Here is a 27,763-nt window from a genome sequence, read left to right on the forward strand (position 1 = left end):
GGAAATATTTTTCAAAACTTTTTTCTGTTGTGTTTTGTTTTTGTTTTTATCGTTTGTTTCTTCTGATTTGTTCAACAGGCAATCATAAAACACGGCCAAGGAAATCAGTCAGACACAGTAAGTATTTGGATGTGTTTCCTGATAAGCTTTCCTGCAAACTGAGCAACTTTTGCGTTTTCCAAATTGATTGTACTGTACTTTGATTTATTTTGTTATTATTATTTTTATTTTTATTTTTTAGCTACAGTTTGTTGTCGATTAATTTAGAGGGGTGTGCACGTGAGTAAATACAGATACGAATAGATATTATTAAAAACGGTTCAGTAAATAAATACAGAAATAATAATGTGCCCATTGAACTTTGATTTCCCTTTTTTGAGCCATGTGACTTCTTTGGGTCTAACGAAAATGGGCTAGCATGGTCTTGAAATGTTTCAATCAGCGTGAAGTGTCATGTTTTGGTAGAAAAGGCAAATAAGGTAATGTGGAGCCTGTTTTAACACTATTTGTACCCCACCTATGTTGACCAAGTTTTTTTTGCTGAGACCAGCTGTGCTGCAGGTCACTCAGAGTTGTAGTAACTGTGTAGTAACTGTGTATCAACACGCTGGAATGCAGGCGTTAGATCGACATTACAGGAAGCGACTGAAGCTAACAGTCTGAGCAGAATGCGGATATGTGCCAAATGAGAGCAGATGCAATGTAGTGACTGTGTGTACGGATATATCCGTACCTGGTCAGATAGAGCCATATGAGTGGGTACGGATATATCCATACCTGGGAGACAATGAGTTAAAGATTCCCCAATTTAAGACTTCCTCTCTGTTAAGACCCTGTTTTCTCAGACTTTCTGTCCATAGCCTGTGTAAATTTACCCCCATTTAAAGACTCCCTACTTTTGAAGGGCTGGTGGTGTTTTATTTTGGTCTTAACAGGGGGTGCCGCTGTAAAATGAAAAAAACCCTGTTTTCCAGGGAAAGGGCAAGCAGGATGGCAGCAGCCCGGAGCTAGGCGGTTCCCCCAAGTATCTGCTGGGCACTGTAACCAGCGAGCCCCAGTTCATGAAACACGGGGGAGGGGGCAGCGGCAACCGCCTGCAGACCTCGCCCCAGCTCTCCCCCAGATTGTCACGTCGCGGCCAGTCTCCGCAGGCCCGGGACACGTCACCCATGCAGGGTTTCACTTCTCCCAGAGTGGCTTCCCCTCGCCCTGGCGGCGGCAGAGTGACGTCCCTTTTGCCAGCAACGCAACAGCAACAGTCACCTCCACAGGGTCAGGCTAGGAAACAGCAACAGCAGTCAGCGATGAACAAAGGAGCTCAGCAAAAGCCGCCCGGGTTGCAAGGCAGTCAGCCCCAGACGCAGCCAGCATTGTCATCCCAGCAACCAGTAATGTCGGCACAGCAACCGTTTTCCGCTCAGCAACAACAGCAGCAAATGACTGCACACCCGCCCCAGCAGCAACAGATGTCTCCCCAACAACAACAGCAGCACGGCTTGGCACAGCAGCAGATGTCGATGCCACAGCAACAGCAGCAATCGCCAATAGCCGTGCAAAATTTTCACGCTGGTAAAGTCAGGTTTCAAGCCCCAGTTGGGCCAACTTCACCACCTATCAGAGGTCATGGCGCTCCGCAACACGTCTACCCCAGCAACGCTCCTTTCCCAGAGCAAGGTCATGCAGGTCAGGGTCACATGGCTCAAGGTCACGGCCAGATGCCCCAAGGTCATGGGTTTCAAGGTCAGGGAGTCATGCAAGGACACCAGCAAGAGGGTCAGCAGGTTGGTGGCGTGCCTCAGTACTCGCCGTACCAAATCAATTTTCCCAGCATGGGAGGAGATCGTTTCCAGGTCCCTGGCATTCGGGGAGCAGGGTCTCAGGGCATGGTACATCCGCAGATGGACACCCACAGAATGCAGCAACCGTTCCCTGCAGTGCAAGGCGTGGTCACCTCGCATCAAGCATCTGGTCTGGCACAGAACCCAGCGCCCAACGCTGGCAGCCGCCATCCCTCGCCCAACATGCCCCTCAACCAGGAGCGGCTAGCGGCCCTACGTCTGGCCAGCCAGATCGCTCACGCCCAGGCACAGCAACAAGGCGGCGGCGGGGAGGTGGTCATCCCTTCCCACCCCTCCCACCCTTCCCAGCAGCAAGAGCAGCAGCAGCCACAGCCCCTCCACCATCCCATGACCAGAGCTCCCATCCAGCGTCCACCCATCGTCAACCAAAGCCCTGCCTCAAGGGGCGGAACCGGCATAAGCCCCGCCCCCAACTCTCCAGTGGCCTACCCCGCTTCCCAGCCCTTCCATCCAGGGATGGGTATGCCTCAGCGGCCCACAGGTGACATCCCCATGCACACTTTTTCCGCATCTCGTCCCCACCCACAGGGGCCGAGACCTCACATGCAGGGCCCAGTCCCTCCCCGCGGGCACGAGATGGGCATGGGCCCGGGCCCGCATTCACGCATCTCCGCTCCCCCCATCCCTATGCCGGGTGGGCACCATGGCCAGGGGGGTGCCGGCTTTTCTGCGCTCATGACGGGGCTGTTTCACGAGGAGGGAGGTGGAGGTTCAAGGTCGGACGGGGTCAGGGGATTCCAGGCGCTGTCGCCACTCACCATTCAGGTAGGTCTTAGTAATGGCGTTATACTACAGTCATTTGAGTTTAATGTAAATGGATGATTTGTTCAACTTAAAGCTGTTTAGTACAAGGTAACAATGAAAATGTACTCACTAGAAGTAGAAACATGGACAATAAAAAACAAGTTTTGTTCATTTTTTATTGTCCGTGTTTCTGTTGAGTACATTTTCATTGTTATTTTGTTGTTGTTCTTCTCATTTTAGAGTTAAAGGTATGTGCTCACTGTGGGACTGTGGTGAAAATGAATGATTTGCTTCAAAAATGTAAGGCGTATTCATTTGCACAAAGAAAAATGATGCTGTTTATTCAGTTGCAATGGAGCATAACAGAATGTTTGAAAAAGAAAAAGTTTATTTTACCTTTAGCGTGAGAAGGCAATTTGAAAAAGAAACATAATGGAGTTGACTTGTACACAACTTCTTTTCATTTTCAGCCTCCAAAGTCATCACCCCCAGACACTCGCATCTGTTCCAGTTTCCAAGGTCATGCGGAGGTCAGTACACGTTGGTCTTTGGCACCTCTTGCTGAATGAAATGGTTACTTCACTGTTTAGTCACATTGTTGTGACAAATGTAATTATCACATGTAGCTATCAGTTAAGCATGCTGTTTGATTTGTATATGTACAGGGATTTTGTTCCGCCTTATTATAGGAAAATAAGATAAGTTTAATGACCATTTTGATTGTGCATAAAGATCAAAGTGTTTAAAATTGTGTAGGTGGGAAGGACCGTATCTTTGATATCTGACCTTTTGACCTGTTCCTAACAAGTATAGGCATTCAATTGTTTTTGCTTGTGCTCAGCATACGGTGGAAAATGAAGTGCGTTTTGTGTATGTTGCAGGGAACGCCCAAACCAGAGAAACAAGGAGGCATGTTGGTTGAAAAAAGGTAAGCAACCAGATCTGGGTGCATTTCTGCATCTGTGTTTGTTTGTTTGTTTGTTTGTTTGCTTAACGCCCAGCCGACCACGAAGGGCCATATCAGGGCGGTGCTGCTTTGACATATATAACGTGCGCCACACACAAGACCGAAGTCGCAGCACAGGCTTCATGTCTCACCCAGTCACATTATTCTGACACCGGACCAACCAGTCCTATAGCACTAACCCCATAATGCCAGACGCCAGGCGGGGCAGCCACTAGATTGCCAATTTTAAAGTCTTAGGTATGACCCGGACGGGGTTCGAACCCACGACCTCCCGATCACGGGGCGGACGCCTTACCACTAGGCCAACCGTGCCGGTCTTGCATCTGTGTGCGTACACTTTGTTTGTTTCTTTCTTTTATTCTTCTTCGTTCTCGTGTTGGCGTTTGCACTTGTCACATCGTCATATCAGTCTGCGTGACAACTGAGGCAAGCTTTTCCAGGTCCTGTTAGTGGCCATAAAGCTTGGTTTGTAGTGGGCCACATGGAATATCTGGAACCACGTGGAATATCTGGAACCACATGGAATGTCTGGAACCACATGGAATGTCTGGAACCACATGGAATGTCTGGAACCACATGGAATATCTGGAACCACATGGAATGTCTGGAACCATTTGGAATCTCTGTAACCACATGGAATGAATGTACCGTATTTTACGGACTATAAGGCGCAACTTTTTTTCTCAATCTTGACCCCTGCGGCTTATTGAACGGAAGCACCCTATGTGTTGTTAAAATAGAAATCCCAGGCCAAGTTTCATCTCAGACATCAAAGAGAACCCTGAGTACCAGTCAAACAACTTGTGATAATGCATGTTTCAGCTACTAGGTACTACCCTGGCCAAGTTTCCTCAAGACATCAACGAGACCGCCCCATAGGTTAAACTCGGTCTCTGACCCCGGTGCAGGAAGTGTTTCCTCTTTCAGATATGACAGGGGAACCACCTCTCATAGCTAAAACTGGGTCATTGACCCCTGGGAAGAAGGTCAGTGTCTATAAACAAGGCCACCCAGCTATCACAATGGACCTGCCTTTGATCTCCTGGCACACACAGAGCACACATATTTCCACTCTGTATTCTTCCTTTGATGTGCGGCTTATAGACCGGAAGCACCTAATGTGATGTTTTTTCTCAATTTTACCTCAAAAGTGGGGGTTGCGCCCTATATAACGAAGCGCCTTATAGTCCCGAAAGTACGGTAACCATGTGGAATCTCTGAAACCATTTGGAATCTCTGCAACCACATGGAATCTCTCTTACCACATGGAATCTCTCTAACCACATGGGATCTCAGTAACCTGTTTGTTTGTTCTGAAAGGAGAGTATTTTCTTATTATTTTTTAATTGATTTATTTCTTCATGCATTGTGCTTTTTGTTCTCACCGATATCCATTTGCTTTCCAGGGAGCCCGAACCGGTGATTCTCCGTGTTGCCATGCCAGTGGGCCAACCAGGGGGAGAGTACAGTCTGTTTGCCAGTTCTTCCCCTTGGTCAATGCCCTTGAACACTGGCCCTGATACAAAAAGTGAGTACAGTGGAACCCCCATTTTAAGACCTCCCAAAAAAATCTGATAAAAATTAGGTCTGAAAAGGGAGGGAGTCTTAAAATGGGGGTAAATTTACAGAGGTTCTGAACAGAAAGTCTGAGGAAACAGGGTCTTAAAAGGGAGGTAGTCTTAAAATGGGGGTAAATTTACAGAGGTTATGAACAGAAAATATGAGAAAACAGGGTCTTAACTCGTTGTCTCCCAGGTACAGATATATCCGTACCCACTCATATGGCTCTATCTGACCAGGTACGGATATATCCGCAAAGACTGTTAACTTCAGTCGCTTTTAACGCCTGCATTCCAGCGTGTTGACACACAGTTACTACAATTCTGAGTGACCTGCTGCAGCACAGCTGGTCTTGGCTAAAAAACCATCTTGGTCAACATAGGTGGGGTACAAAGTGTTAAAAGACAGGGAGTCTTAAATTAGGGGGTCTTAAAAGGGGGTTCATCTGTATAAATCCAGACTGCAGGATCTGTTTTGTGAAAATAGATCTTTAGCTTTGTGTTCGTCTCTATGTTAGTGGTTGAATTCAGTCTGGGTTTTTTTAAAATAATTTTTGTATTTAATTTTTTTAATTTTTATTTCTACATTTTTTCTTCTCTGAGCTTTACTACTGTTAGAGATGTTGGCCTCTTAAAACCTTTAGTATTTTACTTTTCTTTCTTCTGTTTTGTAGGCATGGCCTCCTCGCCTTTCTCGTCGCAAGATAGCAGTATGCGCAACTCGCCTGTGGTGGGATCTGACCCCCAGACCGCTGGACCCTATGACAATGCTGCACGCCACAAGGGACCTCAGGGTGAAGGCTGGGTCGGTCAAGGTCAAGGGTATGAAGAGCAAAAGGGCAGAGGTCCAAGTCAAGGTCAACATGCAGGCAACATGCCAGTGAGTAAAGTAAACAAAATCATTAAAAGTAGCACAGTGGTTATTAAGATTGTATGTGACGAATTATCTCTTTCTTCCCAGATTGATTTTTTAATGAAAAGTATTTTCAAAGATATAAGATGTCTCGGAATGGCACTATTATATTCATGGAAATATTGCTGTAATATCAAGGTTGTTTTCGCCTGTTTTTATTCCCTTGAAATACAAGACCACGAAATATGACTTTCAGTATGAACTATTTTCAAAGTGCAGAAAAAATATGTATTAATAGTTGTCTGGCTTTCATGCTTTCCATTCGTTTTGTTATGGTTTTTTTTCCTTCTCAATGCATTAGAAATGTTTAATTTATGAGAGAGAAGAAAAAAAGATTGGACCATCACAGATACATAATAATAATAACAATAATAATAATAATAATGATAGAACATTTATATTGTGCTTCTCAAAGCTCGAAGAGCTTTACAATGGCTCGGGATGGGGAAAAGTGAATAATATAGAATTGTTATTGTTTCAGACTTGTATTTATCTCAATGGTCAAACCTAAGAATACCTTGAACGGTTGAAAACGACGTTAAACACCAAATAAAGAAAGAAAGAAACCTAAGAATCAAACTCTAAAATGTTGTTTCTTTCATTGCCTATCCCCAGGTGATGTGGACAGAAGCTCCTGCCAATGCCATGACACCCCTGGAACGTCTTCTAGAACAGCAGAGAATGCAGCGGCAGACTGACCCTCACTGAACGTGGAAATCAAGATCAAGGTCAAAGTCAAATTCAAATCTGTTCATCTGAACAGTTAAGGTTATACCAACTTCAGCTCTTCTGAAAATGACCTTCATTGAACTTGGACATCAAGGTCAAAGTCAAAATCAAATTCAAAGCCGTTCATCTGAACAGCCAAGGTTATACCAACTTCAGCTCTTCTGGAAATGACCTTCACTGAACTTGGACATCGAGGTCGAAATCAAATTCAATGCCCTTCATCTGAACTGCCAAGGTTATTGCAACTTGAGATCATCTCTTCATGATATGCTGGACTGTGATCGCTTATGTTTAAGGCACATGATCTTCACTGAGCAGTGGTCTCAGAGTTCAGCAAGAAGGGCAAAGGTCAAGGCTGTATCATAACACATTGTCAAGGCCAGTAAGGTGATCTGCATCATGGGGCAGACCTGACACTGATCATAAAAGACAGGGGGGGGAAGCCGAAGCAAGAGTAATACAGACAAAAAGGCGAGATGGTGATTGATGTGAAATAGAAGATATGAAGTGTGAGAGATAACAAGCTATTTTGTGATTCGTACACCTGAAGCACAGAATGAGAGAGGGAGAGAGAGAGAGAGAGAGAGAGAGAAGAAAATCATGATGTGGCAGGATTCCAAACCCCTGTGTCATTTTCAGCTTGAACAAGAACAGCAGTGATGTTTTGGTCTTTATTTTATTTTCTCTCCTTTTTTTCCCTTTGTGTGTGTGTGTGTATGTGCTGAAGGCACAGAAAAAAAGGGAAGTAAGGGGACATGTTGGGATTTCATGCTGGCTCTTGCTGCCCCAGTTATCTCTCCTCAGCTTGAAAAGACACTTTGTATGCAGTGGTGCCTGCGTTGAAAGGACACCATGAGGACCAGCCAAGAGCGTCCCTCTAATGCAGGCGGCACAGCAGTTATATTTTGGTGCAGTTAATATACCAATGGACAACAGGTGTCCTTTCCTGGAAGGTGTCCTGCAGTTAATATACCAATGGACAACAGGTGTCCTTTCCTGGAAGGTGTCCTGCAGTTAATATACCAATGGACAACAGGTGTCCTTTCTTGGTAGGTGTACTCATGTGAGGAGCCTCACATCACAGGTATCACTGTATCATCAGGTGGTTGTCTTTTGTTATGTAAATCGTGGCGCCTGGTTGACACCTGTCATAGACCTTTTTGGTGTCCTGAGGAACAATTTGTGTCAGCCTAGCTTGTATTGGTATACAAGTATCAGTATCTGTGATGAGACACAATGCTTTGAGGCGATTACTTTGTGTGAGAATTTTTTATTTGTTTTTATTTTTTATGATTGTACATAGCTTTTGGCCAAATCGGTAAGAGAAAGCCTTGGGAACAGTCCTGTCTTTTAATACTTCGAGTACCGTTTGGGAGTGTAAGCGCTTGACACTCAAGAGTGATTGTGGTGAAATTGTACTCAATTGCAAACAAAAAAGTGTATGTGCTTTTCTTATCATTTGATGTGTTATGTAAACAGGTATTATTTTATTGGAGTGTGCAGTATGCGACAAGTCAAAAAATGTATTTGACTCACCGGGAAACTTAACTGACATTTCAGCACAATTCCTGCTTTTTTTCACAGTTGGGATGAGGTTATTTTCACAAGAAAATGGATATTAGCGATATCCCTGCCTAAGAGCAGTTGTACTGAATAATGTGATTTTTGTACATATTATTTGATGATTACGTTTCTTCAAAAACATTTTAGACAGCAACTGTTTGTGCGAAAGAACAGGTTGTGCCGATTCAGACTTTGGACACGCGGAGATTGATTTTACATGTGGCTTTCTGTTCCATGAAATTAAGACTTAATGGAAGAGAATGGTTGCTTTATGTGTGATGGCTTCAGGCTTCTCGATAACAAATCAAGTCATTTGTATTATTTATTGTTTGCTTCCCTGAGAAGAGAGTGCAGTGGAACCACCCTCTTAAGACCTCCAAAAATCTGAAAAAATCAGGTCTTAAAGTTGTGAACAAAACATCTGGAAAAGCAAGGTCTTAAAAGGGAGGAAGTCTTAAATTGGGGGGTCTGAAAGGGGGATTCCACTGTAGTGTTCTGTGTTTCATTTTACATCATGAGAGGGACAGAGAGTGATTTAATTAATGACAAGAGCTCATAATGTACATGCACTTTTATGTGTGCATGGCTTTATCTGTGGTATGTGACAGGTCTGTTCGCTTTAGTTTTTCTCGCAGCTGCCACTTCACATGAAAATTGGTGTGAAGGATTGCTGCTGTTGGCAGATTTAATGATGGTGTCACTGTCAGTGTTGACAGATTTTTTTAGAAAGGTCAGATCTTGACTGAAGAAGACATGAAAGAGAAAAATGTTACAGTAAGACCTCCAAAAAAATCTGAGATAATCAGGTCTTAAAAAGGAGGGTGTCTTAAAATGGGGGTAATTTTACAGAGGTTAAGAAGAGAAAGTCTGAGAAAACAAGGTCTTAAAAAGGAGGGAGTCTTAAAATGGGGGTAATTTTACAGAGGTTAAGAAGAGAAAGTCTGAGAAAACAGGGTCTTAAAAAGGAGGGAGTCTTAAAAGGGGGGGTTCCACTGTAGAACAATCTATGAAGGATGGGTTGATGAATTAGTTGGACTTCGGCAATAGTACACAGAATGGCGGTTTGCATGTACATGTACATCTTTTTGTTTGTTTGTGCGTGTGTTTGTTTGAAGATTTCCCTCCCTTGTGACTCTTTTATTTTCATGGGCATCATTGCTAGCGTGTATAGATTTTCTATTTTGTGTGTGGTTGTGGAGCTGTTTTTTAAAATATTTTAGTGTTTGTTGGTTTCGGTATCTCCCGCCACAACTTACGGCCCACAACGCCTATCAGATACAGGTGATTATGTTATCACAGTGGATGTGTGTGTCGGGTGGGGAAGGGGGGGGGGGCTGATTCAAAAATCAATGTCACATCAAGATTACCAAGCACATGTGTATGTTTGCCTTTTTACTGAATACAGTGTGGTATCTTTGGTGAAAGGACACCATTGGGATAGCTGGAAGAGCCAAAAGAGTCCATACATACATTGCAGGTGGTCTCGAACGACCCCCCGCAGGTTAGGGGGAGTCCCATATTGGTTGGGACGAGAAAGAATTTACCCGATGCTCCCCAGCATGTCATAAGAGGCGACTAACGGATTCTGTTTCTCCTTTTACCCTTGTTAAGTGTTTCTTGTATAGAATATAGTCAATTTTTGTAAAGATTTTAGTCAAGCAGTATGTAAGAAATATTAAGTCCTTTGTACTGGAAACTTGCATTCTCCCAGTAAGGTAATACATTGTACTACGTTGCAAGCCCCTGGAGCAAATTTTTGATTAGTGCTTTTGTGAACAAGAAACAATTGACAAGTGGCTCTATCCCATCACCCCCCTTTCCCCGTCGCGATATAACCTTGAACGGTTGAAAACGACGTTAAACACCAAATAAAGAAAGAAAGAAAGACCTCCCCAAATCTGGAGAAATCAGGTCTTAAAAAGGAGGGAGTCTTAAAACAGGGGTAAATTTACAGAAAATCTGCGAAAATAGGGTTTTAAAAGAGAGGGAGTCTTAAATCGGGGGGTCTCAAAAGGGGGGTTCCACTGTTTATATACCTGATTTTAGCATCTGGGAATTAAAACTGACCATTAGGGCCTCTTTTTTTTTTGGCACTCAGAAGGAGTTGATCACCTCCGAAGTGGTGCTTGTTTGAAATGGAATGCAAGCTCTCTGTTCCTTTTACACATCTGAACTTAAAGGTACAGTCTGCGATGGCCACCCAAGGCACGGACCAGAAGTGGTGCTTGTTTGAAATGGAATGCAAGCTCTCTGTTCCTTTTACACATCTGAACTTAAAGGTGCAGTCTGCGATGGCCACCCAAGGCACGTACCAGAAGTGGTGCTTGTTTGAAATGGAATGCAAGCTCTCTGTTCCTTTTACACATCTGAACTTAAAGGTGCAGTCTGCGATGGCCACCCAAGGCACGTACCAGAAGTGGTGCTTGTTTGAAATGGAATGCAAGCTCTCTGATCTGTTCCTTTTACACATCTGAACTTAAAGGTGCAGTCTGCGATGGTCACCCAAGGCACGTACTAGAAGTGGTGCTTGTTTGAAATGGAATGCAAGCTCTCTGTTCCTTTTACACATCTGAACTTAAAGGTGCAGTCTGCGATGGCCACCCAAGGCACGGACCAGAAGTGGTGATTATAGACAGGGTGTCGCCATGGCAAGGTGTATTATTTATCTTTTGGGGTGGTGGTTGTTAGCAGGTGGGCGTTTTTGGACATCCCATTCAATATTCATTCTACCTGACAGAGCACACTGAATCTATCAGGCATGGGAATTGTCCGCCGAAAGGCAAGTTTCCGCCTAAATAGTTTTTTGATCCACCGAAAAAGCAAAAGTGTCCGCCAAAAAAGTAAATGGGGGAGGCAAAAATGGTTCTAAAACCTGAATTTAATGGCAAACTTGGAGCTCAGATGACACCAAATTGCACCATTTGGGTTCTTTGGAGAAACAAATTCCGGGGGGGGGGGGGGGATGCTCCGGGACCCCCCTGGTCGCGCCGTCGACTTTGCTATTTCTTGCAAAAATTCAGCCTTTTTTACTTTTTTCAATTCCCATGCCTGATCAATTCTAAATGGTTATACTTGTGTACTGTAATTGTGATTTAGTTAAATTTGAGTTAACATGATGATTATTTGTGCCAGCTTGAAACAGACTTTCAGAATCTAAGTGACGATGTTCTAAAGTTTATACAAGTTTCAGTTTATTAATGATGATAAGAAGAAAACTAAGTAGCAGTTGAGCTTTTTTTCCAGTTTGAATATTTTTTTCAGAAGTGTCTGCCAATTTTATTAATATTGTCAGGAGAGGAGGGTTAATTCTTCCTTTTCATGGATGATTCAGGCAAGCTAGCTGGGTTATAGAAACACGAAAATACCCAGCATGCCTCCTCTGAAAGCGGCTTATGGCTGCCTAAATGGCGGGGTAAAAACGGTCATGATACACGTAAAACTCTGAGGGAGTTTCAGCCCATGAACACAGAAGAAGAAGAAACTCAGAAAGAGTTACTTCCGAACATCATCCATTTGAACAGCAATTCGAGAATAAAGAGACTTGGACTTGTTCTATTCATTATGCATATGTTGTGTATTGCATGTGAAGGTAAACTGTTAAAGGCACATTCCTTCTTGTAAACAATTGGACTCACCATCTCAGCTCTACGTTGCAAGCCCCTGGAGCAATTTTTTTATTAGTGCTTTTGTGAACAAGAAACAATTAACAAGTGGCTCTATCCCATCTTCCCCCTTTCCCCGTTGCGATATAACCTTGAACGGTTGAAAACGACGTTAAACACCAAATAAAGAAAGAAAGACCATCTCAGATCTGACCTGAGGCTTTTACATGAGGTAAAACCATGCCCCCCCACTTGGACTCACACCAAAAAGCAACAGCCTGGGTGCATGCTCTCTGTTAAGAGAGAGAATTGTTATATGAATGAGTTTCTTCAAAGCTACAGTGGAACCCCCCTTTTAAGACTTCCTCCCTTTTAAGACCTTGTTTTTTCAGATGTTCTGTTCACAACCTCTGTAAATTTACCTCCATTTTAAGACTCCCTCCTTTTTGGCTCACGTAAGTGTAGCCTATGCGATCGTAACTTTGTCTGTCTGTGCGTGCGTATGTGCGTGCGTGCGTGCGTGTGTATGTCTGTGGTAGAAACTCTAACATTTGAAGACGTCACATTACATTGACGTCACATTATGACGTAAGAGGGTTAGACATCACGCGAAGGAAGTACTGAAAGTCTCGGTCATTATTATTTTGAGCGGGCCGAGACTGACTAGTTGGCAGTCGTGTCCCTGTAAGTAGGCTACATGCAGACAGACAGATCTAGATCTAGTGTCTCGCTTTCTTGCACAGTTTCACCTATGCTCTTTCTGTGTGTGTGTGTGTGTGTGTGTGTGTGTGTGTGTGTGTGTGTGTGTATGTGTGTGTGTGTGTGTGTGACGGAGTGATTGAGTTTGTGTTACTGTTTGTCGATTTCTTACGTGAGCCTTGATGGCTTCGCCTCTTGTTAAGACCTGATTTTCTCAGATTTTTTAAGGTCTTAAAAGGGGGGGTTCCACTGTACTGACTGTGTCAATGTGCAAAATTATTTGGTCTGTATATATTCCAATTCTGCACACAGGAAACAGTCAGGATTTTTTATTTAATTTATGTCCAAGTGGTTGTATTGTCTTATCTTCCACTTATAAATAGAATATAACCGGGAGTCGAAATTTACGAGAAGTCGACAAGCGCATGGCGAAAGCCAATGTCAACTTTTTTCTCACTGTTTTGTTTGCGAAAAAAATCAATTGAGTGTTCAAGGCAAATCCAGCATCACATAGGTCACGGGAAACTCGTGGTTCAAAATTTGTGCGGCATCAAGTGATTACAGGAACAGTAAATATTTCATCCAAGCTGACTCGGTGGATAGCAGACACACCATACAGGGTAAGAAGTGTCTAGTACCATGTAAAAGCCCGGGCGGATCTCTTTATTGGGCAGAACTATCTTTACCGGAAGGACGGTGCCTTTAAATTTTAAAAAAAATCAAAATCACTGAAGATGAAATTAAATTTAAGCCTGTGAGCTTGCAGCCTTAGGACAGTTTCAAAGTACAGGACATGTATAATTGCCAGAAAATCTATTGTTTCGGCAATGTGTGGTTTTGCATTGGACACCAGCTTGGTTTTAAATGTTCCCTTTTCATTAGGCCAACAAACAAAAATAGTCTGTTTACGGTATCCCGACCGACCCTATTTTTTCGCGCGACCCTAGACTTTTTTTTGGCATTTGGGGGAGAAAAACAAAATATTAAAAATTTTTTAAAAAAGCTGTTTTTTGGCAAAATAACTTAAAAAAATGTTTTTTTAGAAAAAGAAAAAAAATACCGTCCTACCGACCCTATTTGTTTTGCCTATGTTACCGTAAACAGACTTTTTTTTTGTTGGCCTTACGTGTATCAGAGTGGCGACGGCTTTGAACTGGGAAGATTGGCTTCAAAATAAAACTCAAATGAAAAATAAAGGACATTGTGTTTTAGTTATTGATTAGAAACAGAAAGAGAGAGAGAGAGAGTGTGTGTGTAAGTGTGTGTGTGTGCATGCTTGTGTGCATCCATTTTTCCCTGAGACTACTTCAAAACTAGACCACACTAAATGCATTCTGATGTGTGTTAGGCCACAAAAAAAAAAATTGTCTGTTTCTGGTCACCCGACCGACCCTAAATTTCGGCGCCGACCCTAAACTTTTTTTTTCCAAACTCAAATTTTTTTGTTGTTGTTGTGGTAAAGGACAGGGTGAGAAAATGAACAACAAAAACATGTGAAAACGAAAGTCCGCTGACGATTTGTAAATGTGTTGAGTGTCTTGTCTCTATGTATAGTGAATCCAGTCTCTTTGCGCGATTTTTAAAGTTAGTTTTATTGGTCTACATTTGGGGTAAAAAAAAAAAATAAATAAATAAATAAATAAATCCCGACCTACCGACCCTATTTTTTTTAGCCATGTTACCAGAAACAGACAATTTTTTTTTTTTGGCCTTATCTTCTTTGCTCTTTCAGGTATACAGGCCACCAAACATGAAGCAAAGACACATGTTTACACACATTGAAAAACATTTTCTATTTATAATTGGTGACTATAAAATTGGACAAGCTAGTCTACAAGTTAGGGGAGAGAGAAAACACCAATGCAATGTTTATGCATTTTAAATGCAACAAAAGGCAATGAACGCTGGGCCTATTTTATATTGTATTTTTGTAAAACACCCGTCCTTTACATGTAAAGACTACATTTGGACTGCATCACACCACTATAAAAACAAGGGTTAATACAGAATGTGGAGGGGCCCCGGTAGCTCAGGGGGTAGAGCACTGGACTTGTGATCGAGAGGTCGCTGGTTCGAATCCGGGCCGGGACGGACACGGGTCAACTGTATGTGCAGACCCAGAGACGGTATCCATCTCCCATCCCCGTGTCACCATAATGGCACGTTAAAGATCTTGGTCATTCTACCATAAGTGCAGATGGCTGATACCACCTAAACACGCACACATCAAAAGCCGTGAGGGCGTAAAACTCGAATCGTATAAACCAATTCATGTCCAATATAGGCAATTAAGACCTGACGGACAATAAGCCCCTTACAATTTACTAGAATGTGGAGTGTGAACAGCACTTATTGGTATGCACTTCCAAGTTTTGTTTCTTGTCTACTGTTTTTCTTCTCTTTTTACAAAAAAACCAAAACATTTTAGATCCTGTCAAATTACTAAGGTGAGTAAATCAACCATGCAGCGCAGAGAGATTACTCTCTCATGTCTTGCTTAATCCTAAACTGTTTGATCTTTAAAATGTTCGATTCTCAAGCGGTTTCTCTTTAATAAAAAAACATTATTGTCAGAAATCTTAAATTAACGTACAATTTGTTTTCGCATTCTCATTTCAAGTATGCAGCTGCTATGAAACTAGAAAATTATTTTGTTAATGGTGAACAACAAACGTTGTTATTTACTTCAAAACTTCCGTTTGCGTGTCAGGCTGCGCACGCATCAGAAAGCCGAAAATGGCCGACTCGAGCAAGAAAGACAAAATAGCTGCAGCTAAAAAGAAGGTAAACCTTTCAATCTTTGTAATAAATGAAAATAATGAACCAATGCCGTTGTTCATCTGTGTTTTCACTCGCAGCGTCAGCATGATAGATGCGTGTAATGCATTTCAAACGGCCTGTACCAACGTGAAATACGGCACCAAAACTTCTAGATTCACCATAGCAGACAGCAAGTAAATCAGCAGAGTGGGGCGTGTTTTGTGTCTGGCAATGTCAGCCTCTTTTTTCTGAACATGTGTGTTAGTCTTGCATAGTCCCCTTTGACACGTTTTGAGGGGAAAACATGCGTTTGATTGTTGTAGGTGTTGTAAAGACTGCCCTTTCTCTTTCGGTGTCTGGGAAGTGGGAAACAGACAACTGCTCTTTCTTCTGCTAACCAACACTGCCACTAACCATCACGCCAACTAGCACTAGTAAGTTGCTGAAAGTTTGTTTCCCCATCATGAAAGACCCCCTTAAATTGCTTCAGGGATTCTTGTTGGACTGAACAAGTTGCAGTTTAGTGGGCAGTATTGTTATCAACGCACTTTCAATGCTTGTTGCTTGTAGTTGTACTTTGTAGAACTTTGTAGTTGATCCGGTTGCACTCACTGACTCAGTATGGCACTGTCAATGTGGATCTTAGGTTGTATTCCTTGCACTTTTACATGCAATTTATTATTATATATCTATATGAGCATTGAATCCTCTATGTCTGGAAATAGCTAGCTCACATTGAAGTACAACATGTCAATTGCCATAGTCATACTATTAGTATCATACTCATAGTCATACGCAGTGAAGAAGACCAGTAACAAAATATTTATGGGGAACTTATAATTTATATTATATCATATATCCAGAGCAGGGTTTCATTTACTAGTGCGCCCTGCGCCATTGACGCATTAAATCTGAACATTTCCCATCACAATTCCCTTTAGGTAAATTAGTGCGTCAAAGGGCGCATTGAGATTACGTACCACTGCGCCACCAAATGTACACTTTACATCGGATTACACACACACACACGCAATCAAACACACACACTAACACACAGAGATAACATGATATAGCGGATAATTCTCTGATGGCACCATATATTATATTACACCATTTTGCATCTTTGGTCAAAACGCATACAAGCCTCTTTGGCGCTTGCCTTCGACTATGTCCCATCGGAATTTGGTTGAGGGGGACAAATGTCCCATTGCCTTTTTCTCCCAGGCTAAACCCTGCCAGAGATTGGTTATTAATACACATGTCCAGCAAATAATAGGTGCACAGTTTCTGTATTCTAGGACCGTTTTTCTCCTCCATTCACATTCGACAAAATATTAAAATTGTTAAGAATGTGCAGATCTTTATCCAATGAGCATGTAGACAGCTGAGCAACAATTTACTCTAGATCTGTCATTTGTTATAAAACACAAATTATGTCCTGATTATACTAGAGTTCACTTTGCCATTCCACTTCTGGCACACATCATATGACATAAGATTCAGATTTTTTACTTTTTGTTTTTTTGTAATACGTAGAGAATGCCAGAAGCTGCCAAATGCTTGTGAGCTAAATCAAATGTTTGAGGGGAAATGGGATACTCTTTGAGAATTGTGTGTGTGTGAAGGCAGACATGTGGACATATATTTATGTGGTTTTTTTTTAACCATGCTATTGCTAGCTCTAAGGATGTCAATTGCCATTTACTGATTTAGAATTCCTTTCTTGTGGGGATTCTATTTTGCTGTGATTATCAGTTTCTGAAGTCAGCGCACGGCAACATTTGCGCGGAGAACCGGCGTTTCCATCTGAGTGATCGACAAGAAGAAGAAGAAGAAGTTTCTGAAGTTCCACTTGCTTTTATATTGATTCCAGTCTATATGCTCTTGTGTGATTTCCTTGTTTAATTGATATTGCTGATAGCTATTGGCATTGCAGCATATTAAATGTATAGCATTGATAATCATAACTGAGGGCAGTCGTTAGGATAGATCTTCTTTTTTAAAGTCATCTAATTCTAATTAATCAGGACATGTGACTTAAATGTTATTAATAAGCAGAATAGAATGCTTTTCCTTGAGAGTATCAAGACAGGGGCAGATGTTAATTGTTAATGTAACTAAATAAAGTTTAGTTTAACAATGAAATCAGACCAAACACATGCGTCTTCAGCATTTTATTTTAGTTGGCTGGCCGTAGTGTTGTAATTGGCAATCTGCCATTTATCATTATTATTATTTGTATTATTTTCACTGGCAATAAATCATTAAATGATATGTTAAAGGCACGGCTCACTGTGTGTTCTGCTGTGACAGTGCTTATGGTTGGTTCTTCTTTTCAACCCAGATAGGTGGTGATGTCACACACAAAAATACTGCTATTGCTTACAAAAAATGTGTTGTTTTCTATTGGCATGTGGAGATACAGATGAAGATGAACCTGGTTTTCCAAGAGATTTGTTATGCAGAATTAAACCTGATCCTGATGCTGTGATAGTGATAATGTAATAAATAAATAAAGTTAACAATGAATTTCATTTTGAAAATTGGCATGACTAAAGTTAAAGCAGTAATGTCAAAGAAAGGCATACAAAGTTGCATTGTTTTCTTTCAGATTAAGCCTTGGTTTCCTCTTGTTTCTTTGTGTGCAAAATTATTTTTTTATATGTGGTGCTTGCAGTTGCAGAACTTTTCGATGATTTCCTTTTCAGCTGTCTAGCAGAAAAGCAGTTTCCAAGACCTGCATGTGCACAAATCTGTGGCCAGCCTTAGTGTCTTTATGCAAGACCACTCTTTCTGTTACTTGCAGCTGAAGCAATTTCAGCAGCGGTCAGGGAGAACACCGAGTCGATCGCCTGCCCCTAGCTCAAGGTCGTCACCAGCAGGGGGAGACAACAACTACGATCACCCATCGGAGGAAAAATCGAGGCGTAGCATTTCACCGGTACCTGAGCAGGTAAGCGTGAGTATTGGATGAGAGTGAGACTGCTAGAATTCTGTGGTAGTGGTTTAACTTTTATAATAAGGAGCCTGTGTGTCGATCACTGTGTGCGTAAAAAGCAATTGTAATTTAAGGCATGTGTTTATTCATTTTAAGTTTATTGTTTGCTGGGATTTTGTGGAAGCTTGCTCACATTTAATGTGTGTGTGTGTGACTTGAGTCTATCTTGAAGTCAATGTTGTTGCCGCAATGTAACATCAAATTAGATTACATATTCTTACTCCGAATCACATAAAGCATTGACACAGTCTGAGATGCTATGGTCTGAAAAGCGCTACCCGTCTCAGGGAAGCAACCCCACCACAAAAAAAGTGTAAATGGAGTCATAGTAATGACACCAGACCAGGGGAGTTACCTCCCCTTGGTGTGTACTACGTCACTACCGCTCCCCAACACGTGGTCAAGATCATACGACTTTTTCAGCTCTGAGGAGAAGGTTGTTGATTTTCGGCGCTCTCGTGGCTGTTCTGTCTGGTGTTTGCTTGACACCCACCGGCCCGTCTTACTTGCCTTCTGCTTTGTTAGTTGGTGAGCTCGTTCCTTTTTAGTTATTATTTTGACAAGAATTTTGTTGTAGTTGCTGACTTTTTGTCCGTTTTTGGACTTGTAATTTTTCAGTAACTGTATTGTTTGGCCGCCATTTTTGTTGGTCAGCATGGCTGACAGTGATAAAAACGTGGCAAGGCTGATGTCTTGGTAAGGTTAACCTAATCTTCAACTTCATCTACCAAACCTCCTGTACTTGTTGTTGTTTCGGACGAAGCACGTAATACCTTTATGTTCGTTATTATTTCTGCCCCAAATGAACATGTGTTTGGGGGGCAGTTAAAGGCATATGTACGCGCTCCCGTGTTTACAAAGTGTAGTTTGCCCATAATCGATGTCAAACGCACCATAAGACCATATAATGATGATATGTCACCATGCGCGGACCATAATACATGCATTACAGCTTGTTCTAGCCTCTGAAAAAGTGAGGATGTCAACAAAGCCGCGGTGTTAGCTCCCTTGCATCAACGTTACATGTGTTGCCAAATCTATAAATAGGACGATCCAGATCAAAATGAAAATTAACATATCTCAACATTGAAGGGGTCCTAGACCACAATATTTTGCAGGGAACTTAATTTAGCATGTCTCCAGCTGTTGGTAAAGCAATTAGCGTGTATAGTCATCGAGTACATATGCCTTTAAGCACGTCTTTGACTGCTTTGTCTTCTTGCTCTCCCTCTTTTTCGGCATCGGAGCATGGTGCTCTGGTGTCCATACTGCTTAGCTCTTTATTTCCAGAGTTCCGCAGCTTGGGGGAGAAGAAATGCAGCATTCCACGCCGCTTGCCGGCGTTGTTTTCCCCATCAGTGGGTGACGCTCGCTCTTTGGCGTCTTTGATGGTTCCGTCAGCGATGATTTCCGGGGAGGATCTCCTTGCTTCTTCGTCTTCTGCCTCCGTGGTTGGCACGGCTGGTAAGTCGAACTTGAGTTGGCCTCGAAAGTAACATCCAGATATTTTCCAGAGGGTGCATTGTCTTTGGAGGCTTCCGCTTTGGTTGCACCGTTGGCAATGGATATTTCCGGATTGTTAAGGAGGAACACTCCTATTTCCGGGTTGAGGAGTCATCCTCTGTGGCTTGCCACCTCTCTCAGGTTTTGGCTAGCCCTCTCCTTCTGGCAGAGGGTTAGCTAATGTTCCGGTTCTTTCCTGTGGGCTCTTAGCCCAGCATCTTAATCGGCAGCCGAAACTTTTGTTCCTTTAAGTTTACCTGCGTACTGTGGGTACTTCAGAACAATGGCTGTCCTACGGGCATCACGGCTTTCAGCCTTAGCCTGTGCAATAGTCTCCTGCAGGTTCGCTGTGTCGACTATGGCACTTTCGGTTCCTGTGACTTCGTATTTTGACTCTTCCTCTCTTCACCCTCATCCTAAGCATGAGGTGAGTCAGGACGACTTCCGTTAGGTCGGGTTTCCTTTTTCTGGTCACCCTTCTACCACAGGCAACTATGACTACGGCGTTTGCCCGTCGGTCTCCGTGTCTGACCCTCAGTCTTTCAGAGTTAGACAGACTCGTTCTGGTTTTTCGGCCAAACTCAGGAAGGCACTTGATTTGGCCGCGAAAGTAGCTTTCAGGTTTTTCCCGAGAACACTTTGTCTCGGGAGGCTTATTCGGGAGGCTTATGACAGGTTGGCTTCCCGGTTTTTCGGTTATGCCTATCAGTCTTGTTTTCTGTTTTGGGTTTTTGATTCACATTCAATTGCCCACAAGCAGACTGACCTGCGGGCACTATGGCTTTCAGCCTTTTTTGTTCAGGGTCACCAGTCACAACAGACTTTGGCCACCATGTTTTCCACACTTCTGGTTGCCTACGCACAACCGGAAGTCGCTGCTTCCTCGACTATCTCTCTCTGCGTTCGCATGGGCTGGTAGAGGATAACTGGCGGTCAGGTGGGTTTTTCTGTTATACGGTTACGCCGACCACTCTGTTGGTGCAAGCGGCTACCTGCTACCTTCTTTGCCTACTGAGGCACGAAGCAGTAGAGGGTTCTGCTGTCGGGTGGTTCCGGTTTTCCAGTTCCTCCGACCATCTATTTTGAGGGCAGCAAGACTGCTGGTTACGGCACCCTTCTCAAGAGTGCTGGTTACGGGGGGGTGGCAGCCTGTCTTTCGCCTTGACTCGGCTCGGGTTCATTAAATCCAGGGCTTGGGCCTCTTCCTTGGCTGTTTTACGACCAGGAGATTGGACGAAGTGATTGGCACAGCTTACTGGCTCTCTGAAGTTTCTTTAGCAACTTTTGCCTGAGAGACATCGCGGCTGTCTGTCAGGATGGTTTTCGGTCCCTTCCTGCCTTGGTTGCTGCGGGCCAGTTCCTGGCAAGGATTTTTAGAGTGAGTTAGATTTTTCTTTCCCTCCGCCTTGTTGAAGCTATCTGCTTTATGTGATTCGGAGTAAGAATATGTAATTTAATCGAAAATTTTAAGAATAAATTTTCATTTGATTAATATACTTAACCCCTTCCCTGCCAGCGTGAAAAAGCGCATTTGTATTCCTGTGTGCCGGAGCAAAATTTGACTTTTGAGGGTGTGTTCACTAAAACGTGAATAATTCAGGCATTTGAAGAGATATCTCTTAGATATTTGGCATGTTTTTTTCTAACATCCCTGGCCCCAATTACAAGTGAAATTAGTTTCATTTGGCAGGACAGAAATTTTTAAGTAATTATTTATTCTTTTTTTTTTCCCCGTGATCAAGCATTTTCGGAACATAACAACACACTTGATCACAAAAATGCATGACAAAACACAACAAAAAACTGGTGTAACAAAGGGAAAAACATCAGGTACTCACAAAACTTCTTGGTAATCAACTTCACTGCTATAAGCATCCAAAGTTATAAGGGTTAGCTGTTCATGGTAAGGTAAGTCCGGAATCGCACGTCATACTCCACAGCTGAGACTCAGAAGCAACAAAGTCACAATCCACAGAGCAGGCAAAGTCCACACACTACTTCCAGTATATGAATTTTGTGTGATAATCCACAAAACACTGAGGAAAGCACAAGGCTGCTCTCAAGGTACTGGTCAGCATAAAGGTTTGTTTGGAAGACAAGGTGGTTGATGAGGTCGTCATCAAAAAACAGCTGCATCCAGTCTACTGGTTCAAAATTGTCAACATTGCACTGCATGCCTGGATTGCCTTGAAATTGGATGTCTTGGTTTGGCGCAGTTGCATCAGCATCTGTCCAATTTCTTATCTTATCTTCCTGACGTTGTCTTGGAATTTGTCGGGCACGGCCGCGGCCACGCCCCCTCGCATTACCTCTCCCTCGTTGTCCTCTTCCCACACTGCTTCCTCGACCCCTGCCGCGACCTCTGACCACAGGACATGAAGTTGATGGGCCAGGCATTGGTTCTGCTTCGGCATCACTGCCATCAGTCTCCGACTGATCACTGTCAGTGGCAGATACACTTGGTTCGTAGCTGATATCATTGTCATCATCAATGCCTACCTCGGACAAAAGAGGGTGGTGCTGGTTGAAATCAGTTTCTTCCTCGTCTGATTCGCTGTCACTTCCATCTCTAAGGTCTTCATCATCACTGTCTTGGTCATTTAGGCACTCTTGAAGCACTTCAAGTGCTGAATAGCGCTTGAAAACAGACCTCGTGGTACCCCCACGCCGTCCACCATCCGACATCTTTGTTGACGACTTAACACAGATAACTCCCGAAGTTTCAAAATTCTCCCAAACATCAATATTTGCTATTCATAACGGTCAAAGGGAAGGAACCGTTGGTTCAAGATGTCTAACTGCTCTGCCAACAGTTTTTGCAGTTACCCCCCTTCTTGGGTGGATACAGGACTCTGATGCGTACACCTCGAACGACGTTCGTGGCGGGGCAGACAGGATGCCAAAAAACACCTCGAACGCCGTTCGTGGCAGGGCAGGGAAGGGGTTAACCAAATCACATAGTTTATGCCCTCCCACCAACCCCGCTTATGGATTTTAGTTTCTTTAAAAGCCGTATGATCTTGACCACGTGTTGGGGAGCGGTAGTGACGTAGTACACACCAAGGGGGAGGTAACTCCCCTAGTCTGGTGTCATTACTATTGCTCCATTTACACTTTTTGACTCACATGCGAAGCAAAAGTGAGTCTATGTACTCACCCGAGTCGTCCGTCCGTCCGTCCGTCCGTCCGTCCGGAAAACTTTAACGTTGGATATTTCTTGGACACTATTCAGTCTATCAGTACCAAATTTGGCAAGATGGTGTATGATGACAAGGCCCCAAAAAACATACATAGCATCTTGACCTTGCTTCAAGGTCAAGGTCGCAGGGGCCATAAATGTTGTCTAAAAAACAGCTATTTTTCCCATTTTTCCCATTTTCTCTGAAGTTTTTGAGATTCAATACCTCACCTATATATGATATATAGGGCAAAGTAAGCCCCATCTTTTGATACCAGTTTGGTTTACCTTGCTTCAAGGTCAAGGTCACAGGAGCTCTTCAAAGTTGGATTGTATACATATTTTGAAGTGACCTTGACCCTGAACTATGGAAGATAACTGTTTCAAACTTAAAAATTATGTGGGGCACATGTTATGCTTTCATCATGAGACACATTTGGTCACATATGATCAAGGTCAAGGTCACTTTGACCCTTATGAAATGTGACCAAAATAAGGTAGTGAACCACTAAAAGTGACCATATCTCATGGTAGAAAGGGCCAATAAGCACCATTGTACTTCCTATGTCTTGAATTAACAGCTTTGTGTTGCATGACCTTGGATGACCTTGACCTTGGGTCAAGGTCACATGTATTTTGGTAGGAAAAATGTGTAAAGCAGTTCTTAGTGTATGATGTCATTGCTAGGTTTAGTTATTTGACCTTGACCCTGAAGGTCAAGGTCATGTCAAGGTCAAGCATGTGAGTCGTATGGGCTTTGCCCTTCTTGTTTGTGGTGGGGTTGCTTCCCTGAGACGGGTAGCGCTTTTCAGACCTTAGCATCTCAGACTGTGTCAATGCTTTATGTGATTCGGGTAAGTATATTAATCAAATGAAAATTGATTCTTAAAATTTTTGATTATGTGTTGCAACTTCATTTTATTTTAGAAACACAGACAGTGATAAAACTGGTTGATTCTGAACACTTTTTGACTGTTGGGCACTTGCTGCTTTGCAGAGGGCAAAATGCAATATATACATTCCAGTACTTTCCCATCATCAGTTTTATTGTATTGTTGTTGTTTTTCCAGCCGACAACAGATTCCAACAGCAGAGGGCGACCTCTAAGCAGAAAGTCTGATGTGGCTGAAAGCCCTCCCAGAAATCAAACTGCTGAAGGCCATGGTAACCAGGACCAAGCTGATCTCCAGTAAGCAAACATAACATACGTGACTCATTCTCAAAAGGTGCCCAACTGGCACCATAAAATTAAATGTTGAGGTAGCCGTGATGTAAGTACATTTTTGTGTAGCTTGAATACCCAGCATAAGTTTTCTTTCTCTTTGGCATGCTTTTTTAAATTCATATATTTACCTGCAGGAGTTACGCTTAAAATTCCCCCTCCCAGGCATATGAGAACATTTTCTGGTACATTGGCACACAAAAAAAGAGAAGAAGAGTAGAGAAGTTGCCTGGGCTAATGAGGCCAAGCTTTGAAACTGAGAGCAAAGGGAAAATTTGATCTAATTACTTTATCAATAAATTGTTTGATATGGAAGTGAAAATCTTTACAGAATGAGAAGTGATAGGCTCTGTCATAGTGTCAATATGTTTTATTGCTTTGGTCGGTTAAGTAGTTGTTTCTGGTGTAATTTGTCTTATTGACGCTGGCTTGGCTTCTGCTTGAAGCTGTTCTTGTCTTTGCTTTCCGGTGGGGTTTTTGCTCAAATTACCAGGTGAAAGGTATTTTCTGTCGGTTTTCAGATACAGCTTCTTGCTTCTTTTTTTCTGAAAGAATTGATAAAGATTTGAAAAATGAATCATTTGTTAGTGCCCAAGCAGCCTCAGCCTTATTTCTTCAGTAAAAGTCAAAAGTATTTCTGATGTTTTAGTTCAAATGCATGCATGTACTTGGTTTTCTTGGTACTGTCTGTGGTGACCTATGACAATTGATGATTGTTGCCTGTCTTTAGTTCGTGTGTTCTGTCCAGAGTTCTCTTTGAATTGTTTTGTCCAGAATTTTGTAGTTTTTCTTTGTCTTTTCTTAGCCTGTGTTTTGCTCAGAATTATTTCTTTGTACTTTCTATGGTTTGTCCAGAAGTTCTCTTTTGTGATTTCTTGTTCTGTTTTTGTTCAGAATTTATTATGGTTTGTACTTTGTGTGTCTGGTCAGACTACCAAGCAGTTCTGTCGCTGTTACTCCTAGCAACAACCAGTCTTCTTTAGAAGCCTCTCATTGGTTGGGTGCTGACAGGTATACATATAACTGGTGTTGAGCCACCGTTTGGGCATGTTGTGTGTGACTGTTGTAACTACTCTATTGATGTTGTTTTCTTTTTAGTTTCGTAGATTTCTGAGCAACAGCTCTGGGCTTCTGTCATTGGGAAATTAAACGATTTTCAGAAATGCAGTAGAACCCTCACTTCAAGACCCTGAAAATTATGTGACAAAATCAGATTTTAAAAAGAGTCTTAAAATGGATGTCAACTTACAGAGGTTTTGATATTTAAATAAAAAGAAAACACACCAGTAACCAGGTTAGGTACGTTTATATCAATAATCAATATTTCGGCACGTTACTGCCTTCTTCGGGATGGTAAGCTTTTTTTGAGAGGTTTTGATAGTCAGCAAAGGCAAGACCTTAAAACTGGGGGTCTTAATTAAACACATTTTTTAAAGTTGGGGTTTCACTGGTTTTGAATGGGGGATTCCACTGTAACTCTGTCAGGATGTTTTTTGCTGTGTAACACTCACTAACAGTTGCACTACTTTGAAACATTGAGTCAAGCACCAGCCACTGTTCATTCAAAGCAAGCTATCATGGTGTCACAGTCGTGACAGTGGATAATATTAGCTCCAATGTGCAGATTAAGTAGTGTCCCCTTTATATGTTGCCATTTTCTTTAAAAACAAGAAAAAGAAATAAGTATGATTATCGGAGCTTACTATTCACTGCCGTCATGATTGCTTGTATTTTGAGTTTGCCTCGCTGTTTGAAAGGGGCGCAACTCTGCAACAGCCAATAAAAGCCACAACAGTTGTGTCTGGATTTCATCCCTCATTTAGACTGTATGCTTTATGCCTGTATATCTACTCACAAAACAGTTAACACTGTTTCTCGCCTTCACGATATCTATATGGGTTATTCTCCACAGCTGTGTACCAGTGGAAACTATGTTACGAAGTTGACATTTCTTAACTTAACTGGTCATTTTAATCATACAAATCCTCATTAATAAGAACTCCTTCCATATATATATATATATTTATATATATATATTTATATCCTGGGCCTACAGAGAAAGAATTAGAAATACTTGAACATTTGTTGTTGCATGTCTTTATCATTTGCTAAATAAAAAAGTTAGGAGAATACATTCTGGTTGCCAATTAATATACGTTATTAATCATTTAAAGGACTGAAAATGCATGTCACAAAATGGTTGACCGGCACGGTTGGCCTAGTGGTAAGGCGTCCGCCCCGTGATCGGGAGGTCGTGGGTTCGAACCCCGGCCAGGTCATACCTAAGACTTTAAAATTGGCAATCTAGTGGCTGCTCCGCCTGGCGTCTGGCATTATGGGGTTAGTGCTAGGACTGGTTGGTCCGGTGTCAGAATAATGTGACTGGGTGAGACATGAAGCCTGTGCTGCGACTTCTGTCTTGTGTGTGGCGCACGTTATATGTCAAAGCAGCACCGCCCTGATATGGCCCTTCGTGGTCGGCTGGGCGTTAAGCAAACAAACAAACAAACAAACAAAATGGTTACCACAGCTCTGGAGAATAACCCATATGCATGTGTAAACAATTAGCGATCTGCACGGTATTGATCTGTTTTAATGACACAAGTTGTTGATAGTAACTGTATAGCCAGCTGTTGTCTGCTATCATTTTGCAGCTTGTTAGGACCGATGTATTTCAGGTTGACTGATTCTTTTCTGTTTGAAAAATAAGAATTTGATACAAGAGTAATTTAGAATGTACAGCTATAATGCAAAGTTAGTAGCAGACACCGACAAGATTTTAGCATTTTGTCAATTTTGTTTTGTGTTGTTTGTGTTTTAAAGCAAGTTGTACGTGCCTTATACTTGATCATTTAATGAAAAGTGTTTTTTTTGAAAATGCATGATATTCAAACCGTTACTCAGTTGCTCCTATTTTGCTTATGAGTAGATGTACTGTACTTGCAACTGCATCACTTTGCTTATTTTTTGTGTGGGAGCAGGTTGCATGTGCAAGAAAGAGTACCTAGTTTTTTAATCTAGAAAATGTGCTTATTCTGCCTGCTGTATTCTCTAAACTTACTCTGCATTGCCGTTGAAGGACCATTTTCCATTTAGCATCCATTTACAAATTCTGACTGCTGCAGCTCGATGTCGTTGTGGAATTTTGGTGTAACTCGATTCTTGGTGTGTTCAAGACTACAGTGGATTTCCTCCTCTTTAAGACCTCCAAAAATCTGAGAAAATCAGGTCTTCAAAAGGAGGGAGTCTTAAAATGGGGGTAAATTTACAGAGGTTATGAACAGAAAGTTGAAGAAAACAGGGTCTTAAAATGGAGGGGGTCTTAAAAGGGGGGTAATTCCAGTGTACGTAAATCATTCTCCTTGAGAAATATTCTCTTAAATTATATACGATTAACAATACTAGATTTATGTTTTTATCCATACCAGGTACAAATATAAACCCATTTTCATAATTAAAAAAAATCA

At 42.2% G+C, this 27,763-nt stretch overlaps 2 protein-coding genes and 1 non-coding gene across 5 annotated transcripts in view; all 3 read left to right on the forward strand.

Moving 5' to 3' along the window:
• Positions 1 to 13,831, forward strand: part of LOC138948699 (nonsense-mediated mRNA decay factor SMG7-like) — a 33,094-nt gene extending 19,263 nt beyond the window's left edge. For both annotated transcript variants that reach the window (XM_070320296.1, XM_070320297.1), the window contains exons 17-23: positions 79 to 117; positions 975 to 2,624; positions 3,074 to 3,133; positions 3,485 to 3,531; positions 4,977 to 5,098; positions 5,804 to 6,009; positions 6,658 to 13,831. In XM_070320296.1, the coding sequence (XP_070176397.1) occupies positions 79 to 117; positions 975 to 2,624; positions 3,074 to 3,133; positions 3,485 to 3,531; positions 4,977 to 5,098; positions 5,804 to 6,009; positions 6,658 to 6,750 (2,217 nt within the window). In that variant the 3' untranslated portion in view covers positions 6,751 to 13,831. The remainder of the gene's footprint in view (positions 1 to 78; positions 118 to 974; positions 2,625 to 3,073; positions 3,134 to 3,484; positions 3,532 to 4,976; positions 5,099 to 5,803; positions 6,010 to 6,657) is intronic.
• An 822-nt stretch (positions 13,832 to 14,653) lies between these two features.
• Trnat-ugu (transfer RNA threonine (anticodon UGU)) lies at positions 14,654 to 14,726 on the forward strand. The gene has a single exon. It is a non-coding gene; the product is annotated as a tRNA-Thr (tRNA).
• A 600-nt stretch (positions 14,727 to 15,326) lies between these two features.
• The window catches only part of LOC138948688 (golgin subfamily A member 2-like), a 54,611-nt gene continuing 42,174 nt past the window's right edge, over positions 15,327 to 27,763 (forward strand). The window contains exons 1-4 of one of the 2 annotated variants that reach the window (XM_070320279.1): positions 15,327 to 15,419; positions 18,202 to 18,348; positions 24,145 to 24,263; positions 25,227 to 25,307. In XM_070320279.1, the coding sequence (XP_070176380.1) occupies positions 15,372 to 15,419; positions 18,202 to 18,348; positions 24,145 to 24,263; positions 25,227 to 25,307 (395 nt within the window). In that variant the 5' untranslated portion in view covers positions 15,327 to 15,371. The remainder of the gene's footprint in view (positions 15,420 to 18,201; positions 18,349 to 24,144; positions 24,264 to 25,226; positions 25,308 to 27,763) is intronic. The other variant, XM_070320280.1, reaches the window with a different exon arrangement.

The sequence above is a fragment of the Littorina saxatilis genome, linkage group LG15, assembly GCF_037325665.1.
Source record: "Littorina saxatilis isolate snail1 linkage group LG15, US_GU_Lsax_2.0, whole genome shotgun sequence".
Lineage (NCBI taxonomy): Eukaryota > Metazoa > Mollusca > Gastropoda > Littorinimorpha > Littorinidae > Littorina > Littorina saxatilis.